The 22,801-nt window shown below is 40.4% G+C and overlaps 1 protein-coding gene across 3 annotated transcripts in view; it reads right to left on the bottom strand.

Annotated features, from left to right (window-relative positions):
• Positions 1-1,042: 1,042 nt before the first annotated feature.
• Positions 1,043-22,801, bottom strand: part of cars2 (cysteinyl-tRNA synthetase 2, mitochondrial) — a 68,118-nt gene continuing 46,359 nt past the window's right edge. For all 3 annotated transcript variants that reach the window (XM_060826478.1, XM_060826479.1, XM_060826480.1), the window contains 5 exons: positions 22,628-22,766; positions 21,614-21,737; positions 19,890-19,988; positions 5,726-5,977; positions 1,043-1,607 (listed from right to left, as the gene is read on the bottom strand). In XM_060826478.1, the coding sequence (XP_060682461.1) occupies positions 1,545-1,607; positions 5,726-5,977; positions 19,890-19,988; positions 21,614-21,737; positions 22,628-22,766 (677 nt within the window). In that variant the 3' untranslated portion in view covers positions 1,043-1,544. The remainder of the gene's footprint in view (positions 1,608-5,725; positions 5,978-19,889; positions 19,989-21,613; positions 21,738-22,627; positions 22,767-22,801) is intronic.

Raw genomic sequence — 22,801 nt, 5'->3', positions numbered from 1 at the left:
TCTCCACAAACTTGCAAAATCCAGCGATAGGTGTGCAAGGTCAGCTCCCCTTCAGAACAATAGGATTTTGTACATATTTAGAACAAAAAAGAGTTTAAAAATGATTTAGCATTGAGTACTCCATCCTCCCTCTCTTCCCCTTATGTCACTCACTAACTTCCATACCTCTTTCTGTTCTCTTCTCTACCCCTCTCCTCCACAATCCCACCTGAAACAAACAGATAAACTGCTTGAACTTGTCCATTTGGCAAGAAAAATAAACTAGAAGCATATTATCTAAATGAAGGAAGATAGCGGAGCTCTAAGGTGCAGTGAGTGCATGAATTGCAAAAGTTTAGTAAAGTTTAGTAATAAAATGTTATCATTTACTGCAAGAAAAAGTGAATATAAAAGCAGGGCAGTTATATTTCAGTTATTCAGAGCATTAGTGAGATCAAATCTGGAGCACTGTGATCAGTATTTGTCTATTTAAACTAAGATGTAAAGGCTTTGCAAGCTTCTGAAAGGATTTACTACACTAATACAGTAATACATGAAATGAGCAAGTTGTCTTATGAGTACAGCCTGGGTTTATATCTGCTAGAGTTTAAAGAGTAAAAGGTGACAACATATCTTGAGTCTTGATAGAGTGGTTATGGAAAGGCTGTTTCCATGTGAGAGAAACTAGAACTAGGGATGACTATTTAAAATTAAGAGGTCACTCATTTAAGACAGAACATCTTTCTCACAGAGGGCCACAACTCTGGAATTCTGCTTCTCCTACCTCTGGAGGAAGAGTGTCTTCGGTGTAGGTAGATTCTTGATTAGCAAGAGCTTGAAAAATTTTTGGGAATAGAAAGGAATGTAGAATAGCCATGCCAGCCACAATGGTATCAAATGGTGGAGCAGGCTCAACGAGCCAAGTGATCCAAGCCTGCCCCGAGTTCATATCGTCGCATGGACATTGCTACAGGATTGAGGTTGTTCTAAAACAGCCTGAATTGGATGTGCTCAGCCATGACTTCATGGCAGCATAAACTTTGTTTTCCAAACTTTTCACAACTTGTCAAGTACATAATCAAATTTTTAATTGATGTACAAGAAAGAAACAGCATGATCAATGAACAAGGTGTTATCTAGCTAATGACAATGTTTGATAAACAACAGTTTAAAAAAACCATGATTCATCCTGTATAATGGAATGGGATCCATCAGTTTTTCTCACCATTACTTTATGTAACTACGATTGAGAAGCAACTTGTATCTTGTCTGGAACAGTGATGGACAGACCTGATGCACTGGGAGGAGGGCAGCATGGAGACACTGCGTTGTCAGTTAAGAGCCAGGGGTCCAGCAAAATTAATCACGGAGATTGATTCACTTTTCAGTCTGGGATTTGTCTCCTTAGTGTCACAGCCCAGCATTCCTGCTGTAGGCAACTCCCCCAGTTTATGATACCAATGAACAATTTAGCCCAAAGATAGTTTATCTTTTTCCATGACTGTCAATGGGTTATGTTAATACCCAAATGTTGGTGTTGGAAGTCTGAAGTTAATAATCAGGCTTCACTTTTCTTTAACTTTTGTAAGTTGTTCCATCATCTCCCATGAAGAAGTTGCCCCTCGATCCTGGAAAAGCAAAAACAAAGGAGGTTTGTACAGAGATTGTGGAGAATTATATCAAATAATGCAAAACTAATGTTGCATCTTTGAATCATTGTTCAAATGGGTTAACTGGAAATTTTCAGATTCTCCAACAAAATTTCATTCCCTGCTGCCCTAAATCGATGGAGCCAAGTCTAACCCTTGATCCCGATGTGCCCTAGCCATTTAGCAAGCTGAAAATGTCACTATATATGACCACTTTATACAGGATGTCAAAGTTTGAAATTAAATATAGTGAGATTTGATCTTAAACGTTTCTGTAAATTCCTTTACTGTTGAATGATTTATATCTGGCTTAATCTCATTCAATTACCATCAAATCCATCTATTCAAAAGAGTGGATAATTGCAGCAACACATCACATAATTTGCAACAATCTATTTAAATTGCAAGAGTCCCAGATTACAGAATGGCCTATCAGGCAGTTCAGGCAACTCTCAAATTGCAACGTTCAGTTGTCAGGATCATAAACTATGCAATTCACTTCATGAACACCTCTAATCTCTCCACCTCTCAGTTTTTTGGCACCTTCCGTAAACCTATCACTTTCACCAAGCTTTGGTCACCTGTTCTAATATCACAAATAGATCTGCATTAAATTTCATTGGATAATCCTGTGAAATGCCTTGATGCTTTTTTAAAAAAAAACACCAAGGAGCTGTACAAATGCAAGATATTGTTCAAAATAAGCCAAATGAAGTCCATTTACAGGAGTACAGAAAACCATTGAACCAAAGACTCACCTTTGTTCTTGCTTCTGATTTGGCTCTGTTGAATTTGGTCAGATTAAGATGTGTATTAAAATGTAAAAAAAACTGACTGAACTAACGACTAGTGTAACTGGTTAGTGAACGGCTGCTGACAGCTCTGTTAGTTTACCTTTAAAAGGATATTGAGCACTGTATCGGAGGTGAGCACCTTCTATGTTCAATCTAAACAGTAGCATCCAGTTTTCAGTTTTGCTATATTTACCTGGGTACCACATATAAACACTCAGTTTTACAAGGCCTAATGGGAGCAGTCTTGATGCTTGAATTCGGCATGACAACTCAAGTACGTAAGTGTAAGAACAGAAATTTGTGGAAAAAGAAAATGATAACTGATCAAGAGTTGTGGTTGCTAAGAATTGGCAGAATGAAAAGGGAAAAAGTCAGTGGTGGCACAAGACAGGAGAAAAACAACAGCAAATGACACTGAAAAGCGATGGCTGAGGATGAAGGGCCGGGGTTTCTCTTGTCAGTAACTTGGACAAGAGAATTTTGTTAAAGCCAACTTAAAATTAAACATTCACTGAGGTGGCGATTTAGAGAAGTAAGTTACTGCCAATTATCATAAGCAGAACAGAGAAGATGGCTGGAATTATATGTACAATCATTTGGCTCAAGGCACTTTCATGCATGGACTGAACAGACAGTACAAACTCACTATAAATCTTGACTATTTTTATAGCATGTGATTTAATATCCCAAACACAAAGACAAATTGTCAGCTAGAATCATAAAATGGTTATGACACAGAAAGAGGCCATTCAGTCCATAGTCTCTAGGCTGACTCTCAGCAACTCCCCTAACCCCATTCCACACTCTTTTCTCTGGAGCCTTGCAAACCTTTTTCTAACAATACTGACCCAGTTCTCTTTCCAAAATCACAACTGAATTTGCCTCAAGTCTACTCTCAAGCAATGTTACCCAGATCCTAACTATTCGCTGAATTTAAAAAAAACATTTCCTCATATTGCCAGTGCTTTATTGACAATTACCTTAAATTGTTATGCTCTTCTTCATAAGATCAAATGAAAGATAAGCAGAAGTAGGTCATGTGGCCTATTCAGCCAGTTATACAGCTCAGAAACAGACGCTTCAGTCCAACTCATCAATGCCGACCAAATATCCTAACTTAATCTAGTTTCTTTTGCCAGCACTTGGCCCATGTCCCTTTAAACCTTTCCTATTCACAGACCCAACTGTGAAATGGGTCTGTTTCTCTGCAGTAAATACTTGTGACTTTGAAGGGAGTAAGAATGTGCTTCTGGTTGTGGTTAATGGTGTATGAGGAAGAACAAGAGTAGGGCGCTAGAAAAGGCACAGCAGGTCAGGTAGCATCTCAGGAGTAGGAGAGTCAATGTTTCGGGCATAAGCCCTGAATCAGAAATGTGGAGGGGGAAGGGAGGCTGAGAGATAAATAGGGAGGTGGGAGTGGGATGTGGGGCAAGTTAGGTAGAAAGATAGGTGGATGCAGGTGGGGCGTGATGTGATGAGTCAATGGGGAGGGTGGAGCTTGGAAGGAAGATGGACAATTAGGTCAAGTCAAGAGGGTGGTGCCGAGTTGGATGGTTGGATCTGGGATGAGGTGGGGATTGGGGAAATATAGAAACTGGTGAAGTCAATGTTGATGACGTGCAGTTGGAAGGTCCTGACGCTCAAGGTGTGGCATTCTTCTTCCAGTTGTTGGGTGGCTTTGATTTGACAGTGGAGGAGGGCCAGAATTTGCATGTGCTTAGGGGAGTATGAGGGGGAGGAGGAAGTTGGAATGGTTGGTCACAGGGCAGTGGAGTTGTTTGGTGCCTGCATCCCAGGGATGTATCCTCAACCACTCCATGAGTTCGTGCTCAGAACGCTGCAGGAAAAGCAGCCCCAGTCTAATCAGCCTCTCCGTATAGCTTAAACCCTTCAAGCCTGGCAATATTCTCAAATATTTTCTGAACCCTTTTAAGTTTCACAATGTCCTTCCTATTGGAGGGAGACCAGAATTGCACGCAATACTCCAAAAGTCGAACCAATGTCTTGTACAGCTGTACCATGACCTCCCAACTCCTATACTTCATACACTGACCGATAAAGGTAAGCTTACCAATTGCCTTCTTCACTATCCTATCTGCCCGCAACTCTCTTAAAATTAATTAAATCTCCACTGAATATTAAAGCTTTTCTAAAAGGGATCGTATTAAAGTCTAATAAAATTATGTAAATAGTACACTCTGGCCTAGTTGTGATTAAGGCTTCTCCAGGAAGACCGAATGCTACGGAAAATGTTGTTTCAATGAGGACATTCTGCTAGTGAACGGTAGTGTTGCGGGTGGAAACGCAGCATTCTAATGGTGCAATCTTCACGTTGGGCAGCAGAGGGCAGACACAGTCCATTCAGCATAGCAAGTTTAACAAAGTAACAATTGTTCAATCTTTCATAAACAAAAGAACTGTGAAGTTTGGCATAACAAAAGTAGTGCACAGTATCATTGCTGGAAATGTGTATGATCTGTGCAGACTGGACACTGTAAATCAATAACTACTAAAAAGACTTTCTGCACTGCAGTAATATTCTGCATGCTGTACATTGCGTCCCAACTAATACCCCTTCAAACGATTTGGTCTATTGCTCTCTCCCACTCTCCGAAATACTGTCTGCCCAGCATCTTTCTCCTCTGCATTGCTTTGGTTTATGTAAGAAGCTATTTAATACCATGTCTAATGGAACTGGAGAACAGGAAGGAGGAGAGTCCTTTCAATTTCTGAAACTTGTTCTTTATTAGCCTAAATTGTGACCCAACACCGTATATCCACCTTGGTCCCACATTCCTTCATAACTTGGATAACAAAATTCTAAAAGCGTCAGATTTGAAATTTTTAAATGAGTCTCAGCCTACTTAACTTCTTTGGGAGGGAGGGATTCTGGGTTTCATGTGTGCTTTGTGACATCAGTCTCGATCTCAGTCTCCAATTTTAAAGGTCCAGTCCCTTGTTCTAGACTTTCCCCATTGGGGAAATAGTTTCTCTCCATCTATCCCAACAATTCCTTTGACTTGAAACCTGAATTAGATCACTCTTTACTGTCTATATTTAATGGAATACTAACTGAGATTTTGAAAGTCACCCTCGGGATTAAACCCTTTCACCCCTTTTGTCCTCAACTCAAGTTTTAGGATGATTAATTTTATTTCTGACTTCATCCTCTGCTAAAAAGACATAATTGATGTGAAACAAGCAAAAAGCTAAGGGCACTGCTGTGTAGACCAGGACAGTTGCAACAGGTCCAATAAACTAGCAAGTATTTTATAGGCCTTTTTCCACAGGTCTCTCACTAACCTTGATATTTATTCCTATTGCACTGAGATCCTGTCGCAGTAGATCGCAGGCCTGGAGGAGAGGTTGCCGTTCACTCAGCATCTGCTTACGCCTCTCCCTTAGCTTCTGTTTCTCTTCCTGGGACAGCTCTCTGCCTTCACCTGATGCCAGCTCCTGATCATCCACTGCTAGGGCATACTTTCTCACTTCCTGTCGAAAACCAACCAGTTGTTCAGCGACACTGTGAAGGGTGACTGAAGACCGGTCTGCTGCCTGCACGTGGAAAAAAAGAAGAAAAGAATACATGTTAAACAAAACCCCAGACCCAGGACAACAATAGAAAGACTAATACTCTGTCTGTAATCATAATCATACAGCATGGAAACAGGTCTTTTGGCCCAACACATTCATGCTGTTCAGGTTTCCTATAAAGAAATTATTTGGCCCATATTCCTCTAAATCTTTGCTATCCATGTACCCGTCCAAATGTCTTTTAAATGATATAATTGTATCCACCTCTATCACTTCCACATATGCACCATTGTCTGTGAGAAAAAGTTCCCTCTCAAGTCTCTTTTAAATCTTTCCCCGTTAGTTTAGCTTCTGTTCTCAATAATTACAAGGATTAAACTATGTGCTGTCTGAGAAAAACAAATGCAAAAATTGACCATGAAAACTATAGGATGTGGCCATTTGGAGCAAGCCAATTTAGAGATGCCTCTTGGTTTGTCAATAATTATTTTAAATTCACCTTGTTCAGATGCTGATCTGATCCCCCTGTGAACAATGTTACAATATCTCAACTTCCCTATGACAAAGTATTCCATTTTATTAGAATCCTTGATGCAACAATATTTCAGTTCTTCTTGGTTGCTATCTAGATAATTGGTCTTAGGACATTCCTCTTGCTAATGATTCACCAAACAATGGAAAACTCAGTATATTACACAAGGTTATTCTCTCAATATTCTGAAATTCTATAAATTCTCCCTGAATCAGTGGGAAAAAAAAGCCCCACTTTCCTCCTAACTACAACCTCTCACTCCCACTATAAGCCTAATGAACTTTGCTTGCAATATTTATCTCATTAACTAAAGAGCTGTTTGACAAGGAATAGCCTTAAGAAATATTCAACTATTACAATAACAACTATACGGAATTAGATGGAAAATGCAAAGTAATTTTGGGTTTTATTTAGCAAATCCAGAAATTGCTGAAGAAACTCAGCAGGTCGGGCAGCATCTGCTGAGACAGAATATATTGAGTCCAAAGACTCTTCTCCAGAACTGAAGTTAGTTTTTCTTACAGATTTCCAGCATTTGCACGACTTTATTTTATTTTCTGGCTTTTCAAAATTCCATACGTGGTGTTGTGACATTCTGGAAATGACAAATAATCACTGCTGCCCATCTTTGTTCAAAGTAGTGGAGGGAGATGCAACATACAGAAAACACAACCCTCTGTGGCAATGTGTACCACAGATTAACCACTCTCTGGCTGAAGAAATTCCTCCTCATTTCAGGGTCATTCCTTCACTTGGAGTCTGTGCACTCAGGTCATAGCCTCTCCTAATACTAGAATCATTTTCTCCAGTCCACCCTATCCAGGCCTCTCAGTATTCTGTATATTTCTTTTTTTTAATAGATATTTTTATTAGAAATTTAACATTTTTACAAGTTTACAAAAATAAATAAAACTCTCAAGTACAAACATTGATATACAATTAAATCTTAAATATATAATAACCAAAATTTAACAAAAGAAAAATACCGAGAGAAAAAAAAGCAAAACTCAACTAACTACTAATCTAACCTACAACCAGAGTGTATAATTAAGTCTCTTACATTATTCAAATAAAAGAAAAAAAATCAACGGATAACACAGAAGTTGGATAGTGAGATACATGCTCGGAATGTGTTAACATCAAATGTAACAAAACCCGTATTCGTGCGGGATTCCTTTCCCAAGGGGCCCCAGACCAGCCAGGTTCGTAATCTCAATTAAATAAAACCCCTTGTTAGGATGGCCGAAATATCTGTATTCATATAATTCAAAAAGGGCTGCCATATTTTATAAAATAATGTGGTCTTTCGGTGCACCATATTTGTAAGGAAGTCAAGGGGAATACCGTCCATAATTAATCTGTGCCAATTTGAAAGTCCAGGGGGGCCCTCAGCTACCCAGTTTACCAAAATACTTTTCCTTGCACAGAAGGAGAGAATAGAAAATAGTCTCTTCCCGTACATGTCCAGGGAGGATAAGTTCGAAAAGCCCAAAAGGAGAGATACGGGGTCCACTTTTATTTCCGTTCCTAAAATTTCTGTCAGGGCACTTGCTACTTTAGTCCAGTATCTACAGACCTTATGACAGGTCCATAGATAATGTACACGAGTGCCCAGCTCTATTTTACTTTTAGGACACATTGGGGATGCCCCCACCTTAAATTTTGCCAATCGATCCGGTGCTACATGGGCCCTATGAAGTATCTTCAGCTGGATAGCCTGAGTTCTGTTACAAATGGTGATTCTTCTGGCGTCTTCCCAAATGTCATTCCACGTTTCTGTAGAGATTTCTAGTCCCAATTCCTGATCCCATGTTTTAAGTAGATTGTCCATATCTCCCGACACTTCATCATGTAGTAAATGATCAATAGTACTGATGGAGGATACCCCCATTGGTCGTAGTACTCTACACTCTCTATCTGATTTATAAGGACTATCTAATAACGTAGTCTTCTTCAGTATATAGTCTCGAATTTGGAAGTATCAAAAGACGTCTCCATTAGGTAATCCGAATTTCTGATGCAGCTGTTCAAAAGACATCAGGATCCCATCTTCAAATAGGTCCCCTAGACATGAGATACCCATGGATCTCCAGGGTTTAAAAGTGGCATCTGTAAACTCCGGTTGAAATCCCCATGCTCCCACTATCGGCGCATAGGGGGATGTTTTATGTGAGTTGCCCTCATTTTGCCGCATTATATTCCAAATTTTAATTGTGTTTAGTATTATAGGGTTTTTACAGTGATCCGTAATGATTTTCCTCTTGTCTGAAAATAAAAGGTTAATAAGTGGGTAATTTATTTGAGAAGCTTCGATGTCCAGCCAGATTGACTGTGGATCAGACAAGACCCAATCAGCTATATAACTTAATAGGGAACTTAACTGATATTTCCTAAAATCTGGTAAGTCCAATCCTCCCCTTTTCTGTGGAAGCTGTAGCTTCTTCAGCTTAATGAGGGGCCGTCTATGATTCCAGATAAAGGAACCCAACCAGCCATATAATTTACATAGTGCCAGCCTTGGCAGCATCACCGGAATCATTCTCATAGGATACAGGAGACGGGGCAGGACATTCATTTTAATTAATGCTATTCTACCCAGCCAGGAAATTGGAAAGTCTCCCCATCACTGGAGGTCCTGCCTTATCCTATACAGTAAGTGCACAAAGTTAGCCTTGTATAACTGACCAAATACTGGGGTAATAAAAATGCATAAATATAAGAAACCCTCCAGGGACCAACGAAAGGGAAAATGGGATCCGTCCATTAAGTGGGGTATCATAGCAAGGCCACCCATTGGCATAGCCTCCGATTTTGAGAAATTAATTTTATAGCCTGAGAATGCACTAAATGTATTAATAACTTGGATTAATCCTCGGGGCCGTTATATTAGGATCAGCCCGTATAGCTTCTGCTAGTGGTTCAATTATTAGCGTAAATAACAATGGCAAGAGATGACATCCCTGATGGCAGCCTCTACTCACCCTGAAGCTTTCCGAACCTAATCCATTGGTAACCACAACTGCTTTGGGATCACTATACGGTGTTGAGACCCATTTGGTAAACACCTTTCCAATACCAAACCTTTCCAATGTGTAAAACAAATATGACCATTCTACCCTATCAAATGCCTTTTCCGCGTCTAATGAAACTACTACTCCTGGTATCTTTCCCTGATGGCAGGCTTGAATCATATTCAAAACCCTTCTAATATTATTGGATGATCTACGGCCCTTAATAAACCCCGTCTGATCCTCCTTTATGACATGTGGCAATACCCTTTCTAGTCTCAATGCTAACGTTTTAGAAAGGACTTTAAAATCTACATTTAGCAAGGATATTGTCTGTATGACGCACAATCTTCTGGATCCTTTCCTTTGTTAAGGATAAGAGAGATATTTGCCTCTTTCAGCGAAGGCGGGAGACAGCCCTGACTATATGCATAGTTATACATGTCCATAAGTGGGTCAGCCAATATTTCTGTAAATTCTTTAGTATTCTGTATATTTCAATCAACCAATCAGATCCCCCCCTCATCCTTCTAAACTCCGAGTATAGACCTAGAGTCCTCAACTGCTCCTCACATGACATCTTTCATCCCCAGGATTATTCTTGTAAACCTCCTCTGAACTTCCTCCAATGCTGGCATATCCTTCCTTTGATATGGGGCCCAAAACTGCTTATAACATTCCAAACACAATCTGACCAGAGCTTTATGCAGCCTCAGCAGTACATCCTTAGGCTCTTGAATCCTCGCCCTCGAAGTGAATGCTATCTTTGTCATTTGCCTTCCTAACTGCCAACTGAACTTGCATGTTAACCTTAAGAGAATCCTAAACAAGGACTCCCAAATTCCCTTCATGCTTCAGATTTTTGAGGTCTTTCCCCATTTAGAAAATAATTTATGCCTCTGTTCTTCCTACCAAAGTGCATAACCTCACACTTTCCCACATTGTATTCCATCTGCCACTTCCTTGCTACACTGTCCTAGTCTTCTGCAGCCACCCCACTTCCTCAACACTAACCATTCCTCCATCTATCTTTGTATCATCTGCAAACTTACCAACAATTAATGTATAACATGAATAGCTGTGAACTCCTGCAGGCCTTCACTCGTCACTAGCTGCCATCCTGAAAAAGACTCCTTCTCCCCCTTCTGCCAGTCAGCCAGTTTTCTACTACCCCAGTCCCTTGCTCCTAACTCATTTTATTTAGCAGCCTCCTGTGTGGCTCTTTGTCAAGATTGAATTAGCCTGTGCAAATGTTTTCAACTCTCCTCCCAGCCTTCCTCAATTTACTGCAGCAATGATATTTCTGACCTCAATTTTGCTGAAGCAATATCATTTAATATTGAAAAAAATTACTTTATGAAATCTGTTTAGCATTCAAAGCTGACATGTTTTCTGTTTTTTTTTTATTTCAGAAACTAATGGTCTCTGGAAAAATGAGGAACACCAACCAACCTCTAGTTTTTCAGATTAAAAAAACATTATCTGTTAAGGTATTATTCAGTAGCAAATAAGAAACATGTTGGATCACAGTTTATTCTGAACTTTGCTGAGACTGGCTGCTCAATGTTTTAAAAGATGTTTAATTTGATTTTCCAAATAAAACGTAACATTGTCAGAGATTCCAGAATCTACAGGGTCACTTTTATTCCACATAACTATGTCAGATGAATAAGAGATGCTTCTAAAGAAAACAAAAACAGACTAAAGATTAGGGAGATAGTAACATGTGCCTTCTTTGCGAACTATCACTAATTTGCGTTTGCCTGAATAGACAAGTTCATCCCATTTGTCTCAGAATGTAATGTGTGAATATTAGAAACTTATCCCATAAGCACATGTCCCATGGCAAAATTGATGGCTAAAAGTGGGGTGTTAAACAACCAACTGAGTACTTTAGAAAGCTTAGGCACCCTTATTAATTGCATGCACAAATACATATATGCATTTTATTCTAGAGGTTCCTTGTTTTTGGAGAGTGTGAAAAAGTCTGACATATCGTCCATATCTGTCATACCAGATTTTTGAGGCTTAACACAAAATAAACACTAACAATGATCAAATACAAGCTGTATCTGTTAAATGCACAATACTCACTGACTCAAGTTGACAGGTTCAGAATCTGAGCAAAAGTGAGTACTGCAGATGCTGGAGATTAGAGTCAAGAGGTTCAGAGCATGGTTGGTCTGTATCTGAACCATAGCTCCATTATCTTCACACCTCTACCCAAAAAAAACCTAACAACTAATCCACTGTTCACTTTTATCAAAATTGGATGCCTCAGGGACTAGAATAGCACACAATGTTTGTGATATATTCTGTTCAAAGCCCCACACTGTCACATACTGTATCCTACTGGGTTTTCTGATGAGTACAAAAGGCACAAGGGAAACAAAATAATAACATCAGTACAGAAACAACAAAAGGAAGTTACACAGAGGAAAAAAAAATCATGCAAAATTGATAGTAATTTCGAGGACAACCACACAACAGGAGTTGGATGTACATAATGGTGTATGAAGAAAACCCAAAATAAAAAAAAACAAAAGTGAGATGAAAAAGCAATGAAAAATAAAGAAAATATTCTGAAAGACAATATCAGAGCCTGGACAAGTTTAGTATATTCATAGGAATAGCTGCATTTTCCTTATTTATTGTCCAAATTAAATACGGGTATATCAAATTATAAACAGTACTACTGGTCACCACATTCTAATCACATTTCAATATCGTGCCCTCCGTGAAAATGCTGGGACCATTGATGGATTAGAATTCTGAATCATTGCAGATAACTTATGTTTGAAAACTAATAAATGTCTGCACCAAAACAGAAACCTTCCCATGTTCAACCTCTTTCTGTTTGTCTTTAAATTTCACAAACCTAATTATCCTGGGTTAAAACTAAGATTTCTGACAGCCTTTAAGAGATTAAACATTGCACATTTCACTATAGTAAGGTTGATTGACTGGGAACAATCCTTTCTGTGATGCTGCCTTGGATTGGGAACATTTCCACTATTAATCAATAGGATTCACTCAGTTCCTCAGGCTATAAGAGTTTTGCACTTATTTTGTTTCAAAATAATAAACATGAATGAGAATACAAATTTCAGAACTTGTGCATAGAAAGTCTATTTGGCCAACATTTTTGAAGCAAAATAATAAGAATTAGCTGAATAAGATTCAAGAACATTCATTATTTAGAGATTTGTTTAAAAAAAATCAAATGTGAAAAATATTCTTCTTTGAACAACAATAGTATTCATGATTTTATTTTTCCAAATGATCTGAAAACTAGCTGGAGGATAAACTTCAATAACTGATGCAAAACCTATATTTCACTGGAGGAAACATAGCTGACAGAGCGAGAGCAAGCAGGAGAGTGAGTGAGTGAGTGAGTGAGTGAGTGAGAGACAGACAGACAGACAGACAGACAGACAGACAGACAGACAGACAGACAGACAATAAACAGAGACCAAGACTAATATGTGGAGGTCAGAAGTCTCACAACACCAGATTAAAGTCCGACAGATTTATCTGAAATCACAAGCTTTCAGAGCATTGCTCTTTCATCAGGGAAGTGAAGAGTAACACACAGGCACAGAATTTATAGACAAGGAGATCAAAAGATCGTACAAATGGCGTGAGTGGAGTGTCAACAGCTGAATAGCAAGTGAAAGGATGATCTATAATCCAATTAATTGAGGCAGAGAGATAATTACAAAAAACATATCAGGTGGTGCTGGAGACAAACCAAATGGCTATAATAAAATGAAAGGTAAAAGAGTCGAATTCCGACAGTCTAACCAAAGTAACAAGTGATCCGAAACTGTGCAAACTAATTAAGGTAGAGAAATCATAACAAGTTACCAATTAATTTCAATACCAATTAATCAGATTATAGGTCATCCCTTCACTTGCTATTCAGTTGGTGATGCTTCACTCACACCGTCTGACACTTTTGAACACCAGCAGAGATTATTATTCAGCATGCCAGCACTCCATCCACACCATCTGTATGACCTTTTGATCTCACGGTCTATAAATTCTGTGCCTGTGTGCTTGTCTTCACTTCCCCGATGAAGGAGCAGTGCTCTGAAAGCTTGTGATTTCAAATAAACCTGTTGGGCTGTAATCTGGTGGAGTGTGACTTCTGACCTTGCCCACTCCAGTGCAATACCAGCATCTCCATATCATAAATTTCCTTAGACTGAGACATATTAAACAATTGTCCATAGAAAGCTAAATACTTCCTCATCCATCGGTAGGGGAAACGCCGGTTAACGTTACTATAAAAATAACCTAAGATCCTTATTTTCAAATTCTGTTGTTAAACATCTCTCATGTCACCTGCCAACATCTGTTCCCCAACAACCCCATAACCTCTGACTCCCCACAACCTACTAACATTAAAATCTAACACATGGACATCACACTGCAGAACATGAACCACACAAAGGGAAAGTGAGGCAATCAAGTCAGAGTACTCCTTCTAATCTAGAAAACAAGCCCATTATCATCAGCAAAATCTCATCAAAGACCAATAGTACAGTCCTCCCTGTATAAAGCAGAACATCATTTTTATAAAGCAATAAATTAGTACTTAGGACAACATGTGTTTCTAAATCACAGAAAGCTCAGGAACCTGCCAGTCAATATATTGAATAAAGAGGGAGCAATTAACATGCTGTGCCAATGGTAGTGAAAACAAGCCCATGTACCAACCTCACAATATAAATCTGTAAAAATTAATATTTAACAAAAATATAGTCTGCCCTGCCCTAGAGTAACCTAGGTAACCTGTCTATCATAATTGCCAATGGCTGAACTCCAAGAACCAGGTTATTCAATTGAAGGTTCCTTCGTCCAACTGGGAAAGCACTTGCTAACAATGGAACATAAACCATGCAGTTGATCTGACCATAACTCTGACCTGAATAAGACTCAGACTCTACACCCATTGAAGGTATTTTGTGTCCTCATAACAATGGAAATATCTGAAATTCTTTCATTCAACCCACTGCAATGTTCACTCTTATTTGGAATCTGTTGGATAAAGATGTGATTGGAATGCTAGAAACTCATCAGTGTTGCCCAGTCATGGAGTAATTACAGCACAGGAAACACCATTCAGTCCTTCGAAAGCAATCCAATCAGTCCCACCCTATCCGCATGGCCCTGTAAGTTTATTACCCTCTCGTGTCCATTTACTTTCCATCCATGACTGTATTTATAGCACCAGGGATTAACACTTTATCAAGTGTTGAACCAAATAAAAGAACAAGATTTGGATGTATTTTCTTAGTTGAACAAGGCTTGTAAGACCCACACCTCCACACTCACTTCCCTCCAAGGCCCCAAGGGATCCTTCCATATCCGCCACAAGTTCACCTGTACCTCCACACACATCATCTATTGCATCCGCTGCACCCGATGTGGCCTCCTCTATATTGGTGAGACAGGCCGCTTACTTGCGGAACGCTTCAGAGAACACCTCTGGGCCGCCCGAACCAACCAACCCAATCACCCCGTGGCTCAACACTTTAACTCCCCCTCCCACTCCACCGAGGACATGCAGGTCCTTGGACTCCTCCACCGGCAGAACACAACTACACGACGGCTGGAGGAGGAGCGCCTCATCTTCCGCCTGGGAACCCTCCAACCACAAGGTATGAATTCAGATTTCTCCAGCTTCCTCATTTCCCCTCCCCCCACCTTGTCTCAGTCGGTTCCCTCAACTCAGCACCGCCCTCCTAACCTGCAATCCTCTTCCTGACCTCTCCGCCCCCACCCCACTCCGGCCTATCACCCTCACCTTGACCTCCTTCCACCTATCCCACCTCCATCGCCCCTCCCCCTAGTCCCTCCTCCCTACCTTTTATCTTAGCCGGCTTGGCTCTCTCTCTCTTATTCCTGATGAAGGGCTTATGCTCGAAACGTCGAATTCTCTATTCCTGAGATGCTGCCTAACCTGCTGTGCTTTGACCAGCAACACATTTGCAGTTGTAAGACCCAAACCAAGATATTTAGCTTGCTTTCATTGTAGCTAGTCATAGAATAGAATCATAGGATCCCAATACTGTGGAATCAGTCCATTCAGCTCTTTCAAGTACACACAGACCTTCCCAAGAGCATCCCAACCAAACCTTATCCCTGTAACCCCACATTTCCCATGACTAATCCCCTAGCCTGCACATTCATGGATACTATGGGCAATTTAGTATTTGACCTGCATATCTTTGGACTATAGGAGGAAATTGGAGCACCTGGCAAACCCACACAGTCACGGGCAGAATGTGCTCCACAAACTCCACACAGATGCTCGCTCAAGGCTAGAATTGAACCTTGGTCTCTGGTACTGTGCTAACCATTGAGCCACTGTGTATGACCTACTCTGAACAATTAAGGGAATTACAGTTCAGAGTTTCAGCAGAGTTCAATCATGCCTGACTAACCGTTCCCAAATAGTTCAAAAACAAACAACTACTGAAGGAAGGTTCACGCTTCTGCTGGATGGAGATTTTAATACTCTCCACAGTGAGTTATCTTTTAATGGAGTCTAGTCTAACCATATAAACTGCTAGGACCACAGTCCAGAACCATAATAAACACTGCAGTAGTTTTCACCCAGCTGTTCAGGCACCTTATGGAAGTACACTGCAATCCTTTTGCTAACGCAATGATAGAAAATTAAAACAATGCAGAGGATGGGCAAACTGGAGGAAAATCAAAATTAAAAAACCTAAGGAACAGAAAGGAAGTGCATTAGAACCATAAAGTGTGGCATTATCAAAGATATTTCATTGTCTCTGCTGGCTCTTTGAAACTGCTATCCAACTGATCCATTCCCTGCTGATTTCCCAATGCCTAAATTGTTTCCTCCTTCAAGCAATTATTCAATTCCTTTTTAAAGTTATGACTGAATCCATTTCCAATATCTTTTTGTACATTCCACCTTGTGTTTAAAACTCTGTGTGCCTATACCACTGATTCTTCTGTAAATTACTGCAAATGTGTGTTCTCTAATTACTGTCTCTCCTGCCCCTGGACATAGTTTCCTCTAATGGATTGGTGACAACTTGTACAGTAGGAAATAAAATGTTTGGGTGGATTTAAAAGATCCCACTGCCACAATTTAAATAAGAGCAGAGAAAGTCTTCCTGTTGTTCTAGTCAATATATATACCTCAATCCACATCATCAATGGCAGATCACGTGGTCACAATCTCAAAGTCTGTGTGGAATCCTGCTGTGCACAAAAATCACTGCTTTGAATCTGACACTGTTACAGTGACTACACCTCAGAAGTATTTTTTTGATTCTAATATACCTTGAGACATTGAGATTACATTAGGCACCATATAAATGTAGTTGTTACTTTTCCTCTATTTGCAGTCCAACACAGGTATCTTAAATTGTCAGATTAAGGCTATGACGCTTTCAAAAAAAAAAGAGTGCACATTACACTATTATAGATTCTACCAAGATATTTTGAGTGCTGAACTTGAAAAGCACTGTGGCATTCATAGTAGCATTCAGCTATCCAATTAATGAAATCCTGCTCCAGAATGTGACTAGCTAAAGCTTTGTTACAAAGTAAAGCTGCCTTACTTATCAATTGAAGCATTATTCCAGGAATTGAGTGCTTCATCAAGGCTGACACTTGGTTTCAGTACTGAGAGAGTGCTGCACTGTTGGAGAAGCAGTGCTGTGAGTGTGCAGCCCTGCTGAAAAGGCAGATGGAAGGAGTGCTGAATTGTCGGAAGGTTACCACTGAAAGAATGCTACACTGTTGAAGTGACAATTTTGAGTGAACACTGCAGTGTCGAAGGATCAGTTCTTGAGGAGTATTACATGATTAGAAGGCTATTTTGAAGAAGTACTAGAGGGTCAATATGGAAGGAACACTGCACAATCAATAGGTTGTATGGAGGGAGTGCTGCACTGTTATAGGAAGAGTACAGACAGAACACTGCACTGTCAAAACAGCAGTTCTGAGAGTTTGCTGTTCTGTCAGGTATCAGGACTGAGGAAGCACTGAACTGCTAGAACTACAATACTGAGTAATGAGGTTGTGCTGAATTGACAGAAGGTCAGTATTGATGGAGCACTGCAATGTTGCAGATCCAATAATGAGGGAATACTGCTGTGTTAGAGGGTTAATACTGAAGGAACGATGCAGAGTCAGAAGGGTTGTGTTGATGGAGCAATGTTGGAATATGAGCACTGAGGGACTGTTGGAGGCAGCACTGAGGGTGCACTACGTTATCAAATGTTGCAGAGACTCAGGTAGATCAACAAAAAAACCCCACAAATTCCTGGTGAGTTTAATAGTTTCAGAAAACTGTGTTCAAAAAGATAGACCAGTTTTTATAATCTCAGAATATCTCAAGACATTTTACAGTCAATGAAGCCCTTTTGGGCTGTAGCTCTGTAACATAAAAAACTGTTTAAAGTTTTGCTTGCTCCAACAGTTATCATTGATAACTATTTTCACTATTTCCTCCATCATTCCCTTGCATCGTTCCTTCAGTATTAACCCTCTAACACAGCAGTATTCCCTCATTATTGGATCTGCAACATTGCAGTGCTCCATCAATACTGACCTTCTGTCAATTCAGCACAACCTCATTACTCAGTATTGTAGTTCTAGCAGTTCAGTGCTTCCTCAGTCCTGATACCTGACAGAACAGCAAACTCTCAGAACTGCTGTTTTGACAGTGCAGTGTTCTGTCTGTACTCTTCCTATAACAGTGCAGCACTCCCTCCATACAACCTATTGATTGTGCAGTGTTCCTTCCATCAGCCAATTTGTAAATTCAGTCTACAAAATGGAAACTGAACTTCTGCTCTTGCTGGCATTTACTCTCCATCATAAATAATGAGCATGCAGAATGTTGACATCAAGGATTCAGCAGTAAATAAACTAAGGTAATTCCTCACCCACAGGATTCAATCCACAAACAAGTAAAATGCAAGGCAATGAAGATCACCTGTAACTAAGATCTTTGTTGGCTACGTAGAACAGTCTATCTTCCGTAATTACACCGGCACCACTCCCACCTCTTCCTCCGTTACATTGATGACTGCATTGGAGCAACCTCGTGCTCCCGCGAGGAGGTTGAGCAATTCATCAACTTCACCAACACATTCCACTCTGACCTTAAATTTACCTGGACCATCTCTGACACCTCCCTCCCCTTCCTGGACCTCTCCATCTCCATTAATGACGACTGACTTGACACTGACATTTTTTACAAACCCACCGATTCCCACAGCTACCTGGATTACACCTCTTCCCACCCTACCTCTTGCAAAAATGCCATCCCGTATTCCCAATTCCTCCGCCTCCGCCATATCTGCTCCCAGGAGGACCAGTTCCACCACAGAACACACCAGATGGCCTCCTTCGTAAGAGACAACAGTTTCCCTTCCCAAGTGGCTAAAGATGCCCTCCACCGCATCTCGTCCACATCCCGCACCTCCGCCCTCAGACCCCACTCCTCCAACCATAATAAGGCCAGAATGCCCCCGGTGCTCACATTCCACCCTATCAACATTCGCATAAACCAAATCATCCACCGACATTTCCACCATCTCCAAAAAGACCCCACCACCAGGGATATATTTCCCTCCCCATCCCTTTCCGCCTTCCGCAAAGACCGTTCCCTCCGTGACTACCTGGTCAGGTCCACGCCTCCCTACAACCCACCCTCCCATGCCACTGCAGGAACTGCAAAACCTGTGCCCACACTTCCTCCCTCACCTCCATCCAAGGCCCTAAAGGAGCCGGAACACTTCAACCCCAGGGCATCAGTGTGGACTTCAATAGTTTCCTCATTTCCCCTTCCCCCACCTCACCCTAGTTCCAAACTTCCAACTCAGCACTGTCCCCAGGACTTGTCCCATCTGCCTATCTTCCTTTCCACCTATGCACTCCACCCTCCCCTTTCCACCTATGCACTCCACCCTCCCCCGACGTATCACCTTCATCCCCTCCCCCACTCATCTATTGTACTCTATGCTACTTTCTCCCCACCCCCACCCTCCTCTAGCTTATCTCTCCACGCTTCAGACTCTCTGCCTTTTTTCCTGATGAAGGACTTTTTGCCCGAAACGTCAATTTTACTACTCCTCGGATGCTGCCCGAACTGCTGTGCTCTGCCAGCAGCACTAATCCAGAATCTTGAATCACAGTCAATTTAAAAACAGAGGAAAAGTGTGGATGCCTCAGGCATATCTTGGAGAATCTGTTAGTGGGATATCCTTTTCCTGCAAGCCAATACGAAAAGCTCAAGAAGTGAATGTCTCGGTTGACTTAAGACTTTACGCAAAACCTACAATACTTCTATAACGTATGGAAACCACACAAGAATTTCTATATTGCAGTTACTCACCTGACTTTGTCCAAGAGAAATGCCAACAACATCCAAGAATCGCTCTAAATAAGAGATTATTGCCCCAAACACAGCCGGACTCCTGGGGTAGTCACCTTCCTGTCGTGAACATAAAGAGCTGACCATTATGTATTTTGGGAGGATCAAATGTCAGCAACAGAATGCATACATATTCATTCCAAGTGCTTGCTGAACTCAGAACTAATACTAATTCTATATGACCCTGAACTCATTCAACTCTGGACTGCCTAAATTGATATTTTACATTCACCGAAGGACACATAGCACCTCGGTTTAACATCTCAGCCAATAACGCATTAGTCACTGTGATACTTCCTTAGGGCTATGCCTGACAATGCAGTGTTCCCTCAATACTGACCTTCCAAAATGCAGCCCATTCTGAAGTGCTATTGGGAATCACTCTTGGAAATAGAATCATGGAGCAATAACCAAACCAATCCTAATCCCACACAAATCGCTGGTTGAAATATATTTAGAATACTGTGTGTAGTTTTCTACGGTGGGCAAGTCTATGCAAGGTTACAGAAGGGATTAGTGCAATATCAGCAACAGGCAGCTCGAGTTTTAAAGAGGGACCAGAGAAACTGGAAAGCTTCACTCTAAAATAGAAAGGTTCAAAATTAAGACAGATTTTGATAAAGTAAATAATTAACTTGCACCAGTCAGTGAGTGGGTAACCAGGTTAATAGGAAAATGCAAAAGCCCAGGTATGGAGAATGCATTCTTTTGTTAACTCAGTGGATTATTAGAAGACAAAATGATTTTCTAGAAAAAGTGTTGAAAGGCTTTTGAAAGAATTGATAAATACTTTGAAGAAAAAAAATTTAAAGGTAGAATGGAAAAATGACAGTGAATGGGGTGAATATGGGTAGTCCTTTCAGAGAGTTGACAGGCGCAATGTGCCAAAATCCAACTGTGTGGCATCATTCCATTATTAAATCAATTAATCTTTTTGTATTTTACCCACAGTTTCAGCAAACCCTTTCACTGCCATTTTTGTATGATTTCTTGGTGCCCATTTGAAGCTAGTAATTGTCAGCCACCCATACGTCTGAACAGGGGCTTAGCGGAGAAATTATATCTGTTGCCTGTTATTTACACTGCCCATAAGATCCTCTCCTTCAGGGGAAAGATATTCCCTTCTGTTTCCTTGTGAAGAGGCAGACTTCATCATCTCAATATTTCCTGATGGAGTTCCCTGAGATGTGCATCTTCTTGACCGCTGCCTTCTTTTCCTGCCCCTCTTTCAACAGTGACCAATCCCAGGTATTTTGCCAATTGCCACACTGCAATCTGTGGCTGTAGTTATGTTGAGTCATATCTCAGATAGATTACACAATTTCAAAACAGAATGACATGGAATGTCCAACAATGAAACAGGCCATTCAGCCATCTGGTTTATGCCAACATTTATGCTTAACACCAGTTTAGCTAAGTTATGACTTGCACTGGATTAGCTTCTAAACTGAAAAGCAACAGTTCATTTCCAATTAATGCACAGGAGAAGTAATGCCCCTGAGCCTCTCATGTTTCCCATTCCTTCTCAAGGGAGCAGTGACACTAACCATCAAAGCTCAGTACAAGACCCTGCCTCACCTCAACAATCCTAATGATGGTTTCGAAAAAAAATCCAATACACTAATCACGACCTTACTCTGAATAATGCACTACCTTCACAGGATTGTAAAATCCTAATGGGTTACCTTGGCAACTGCTTGAAGCTGTCTGTTGCCATGGTGAATGAGGTTCATAATTGAATCAGTAGCCCCTGGGGTGTCAAAATCATCAGCAAAGGCAGCCTGCACATTGACTTTAGTTGCATTTAACCTGGATACAAAACAAAGAAGCAAAGAGCACACATAATACATGCTAAAAATAAAGAATGATCTATATATTTTTAAGAGAAGACAACAAAGGCATTATAAAATGATTTTTATTGAAAGCAGATGAAAATGATTGTAGCCCAAAGAATAAAACGAGAGGGATAACGGTGTGATCCTTCACTCCCAGCAGGGAACATTACTCTCAAGAAAACTGGGCACTGCAGCAATTGGCTTTTGTTTTTGATTAAAATGGAAATTTACAAGTGCTCCCAGAGAATATGCTTCCTTGGCAGCACTAGATCAGGTGGTCAACCCCTTCATCCTTACTGGTTTTTGATCAATATGCTGGTGAATTTATTTGAGCTGACATTGCAGGAAGACGATCATTTCTGGAACGTGTTTCTACTTGCTAGATTAGCTCAGCTTTGTAACAGCATGTAGCAACACAGTGAATTTTGAACCTTTTAAAGAGCCTATCTCCAAAAGTAAAATGACAAAAAACTCAGAAGGATCATGATGTGCAGAGTGTTTTCGGGTGTGCAAATGGTCGTGGGTTCAAGTCTCACATCTGAGCAAAACAATAAAACTAGGTTGACGCTTCAGTGCAATGTTGAATGAACTTAGTGCTGCTGGAAATTTGGTGTTTGGATGATTTCTGTTTCAAATAAAATCAAGGGAAATTTCCTGAGTTTCTTCAGCCAATACTTATTGTTTGCTACATCTCAAAACAGTTTGGAACATTGCTGTTTGTGGGAATTTGCTGAGAGTAAATCAGCACCTATAATGTAATTACTAAACTTCAAACATATATTGTTGGTTGTATAGCACGTTGGGATGCTCTCAAGCTGTGAAAGGCAAATTAGAAATACAAATCTTTTCTTTTGTTTACCATACCTCTCCCATAATAGAGTTTCGTCAACCGATGGGCAGATCAATTGTCCTCTCATGTAAGCAGATGCATCGTCCATAAAAGCTGAAATGGAATGCAGAAGGTTTCCAGCTTCTGCCATGCTTGCATCACTGTATTCCACAGCTACAATTCAAACAGTACAGATTCAGCAAGGTTCT

The sequence above is a fragment of the Hemiscyllium ocellatum genome, chromosome 6 (genome assembly GCF_020745735.1).
Source record: "Hemiscyllium ocellatum isolate sHemOce1 chromosome 6, sHemOce1.pat.X.cur, whole genome shotgun sequence".
Taxonomy (NCBI): Eukaryota; Metazoa; Chordata; class Chondrichthyes; order Orectolobiformes; family Hemiscylliidae; genus Hemiscyllium; species Hemiscyllium ocellatum.
The sequence above is the reverse complement of the archived record's forward strand: the minus strand, read 5'-3'. Positions and strand labels throughout refer to the sequence as shown.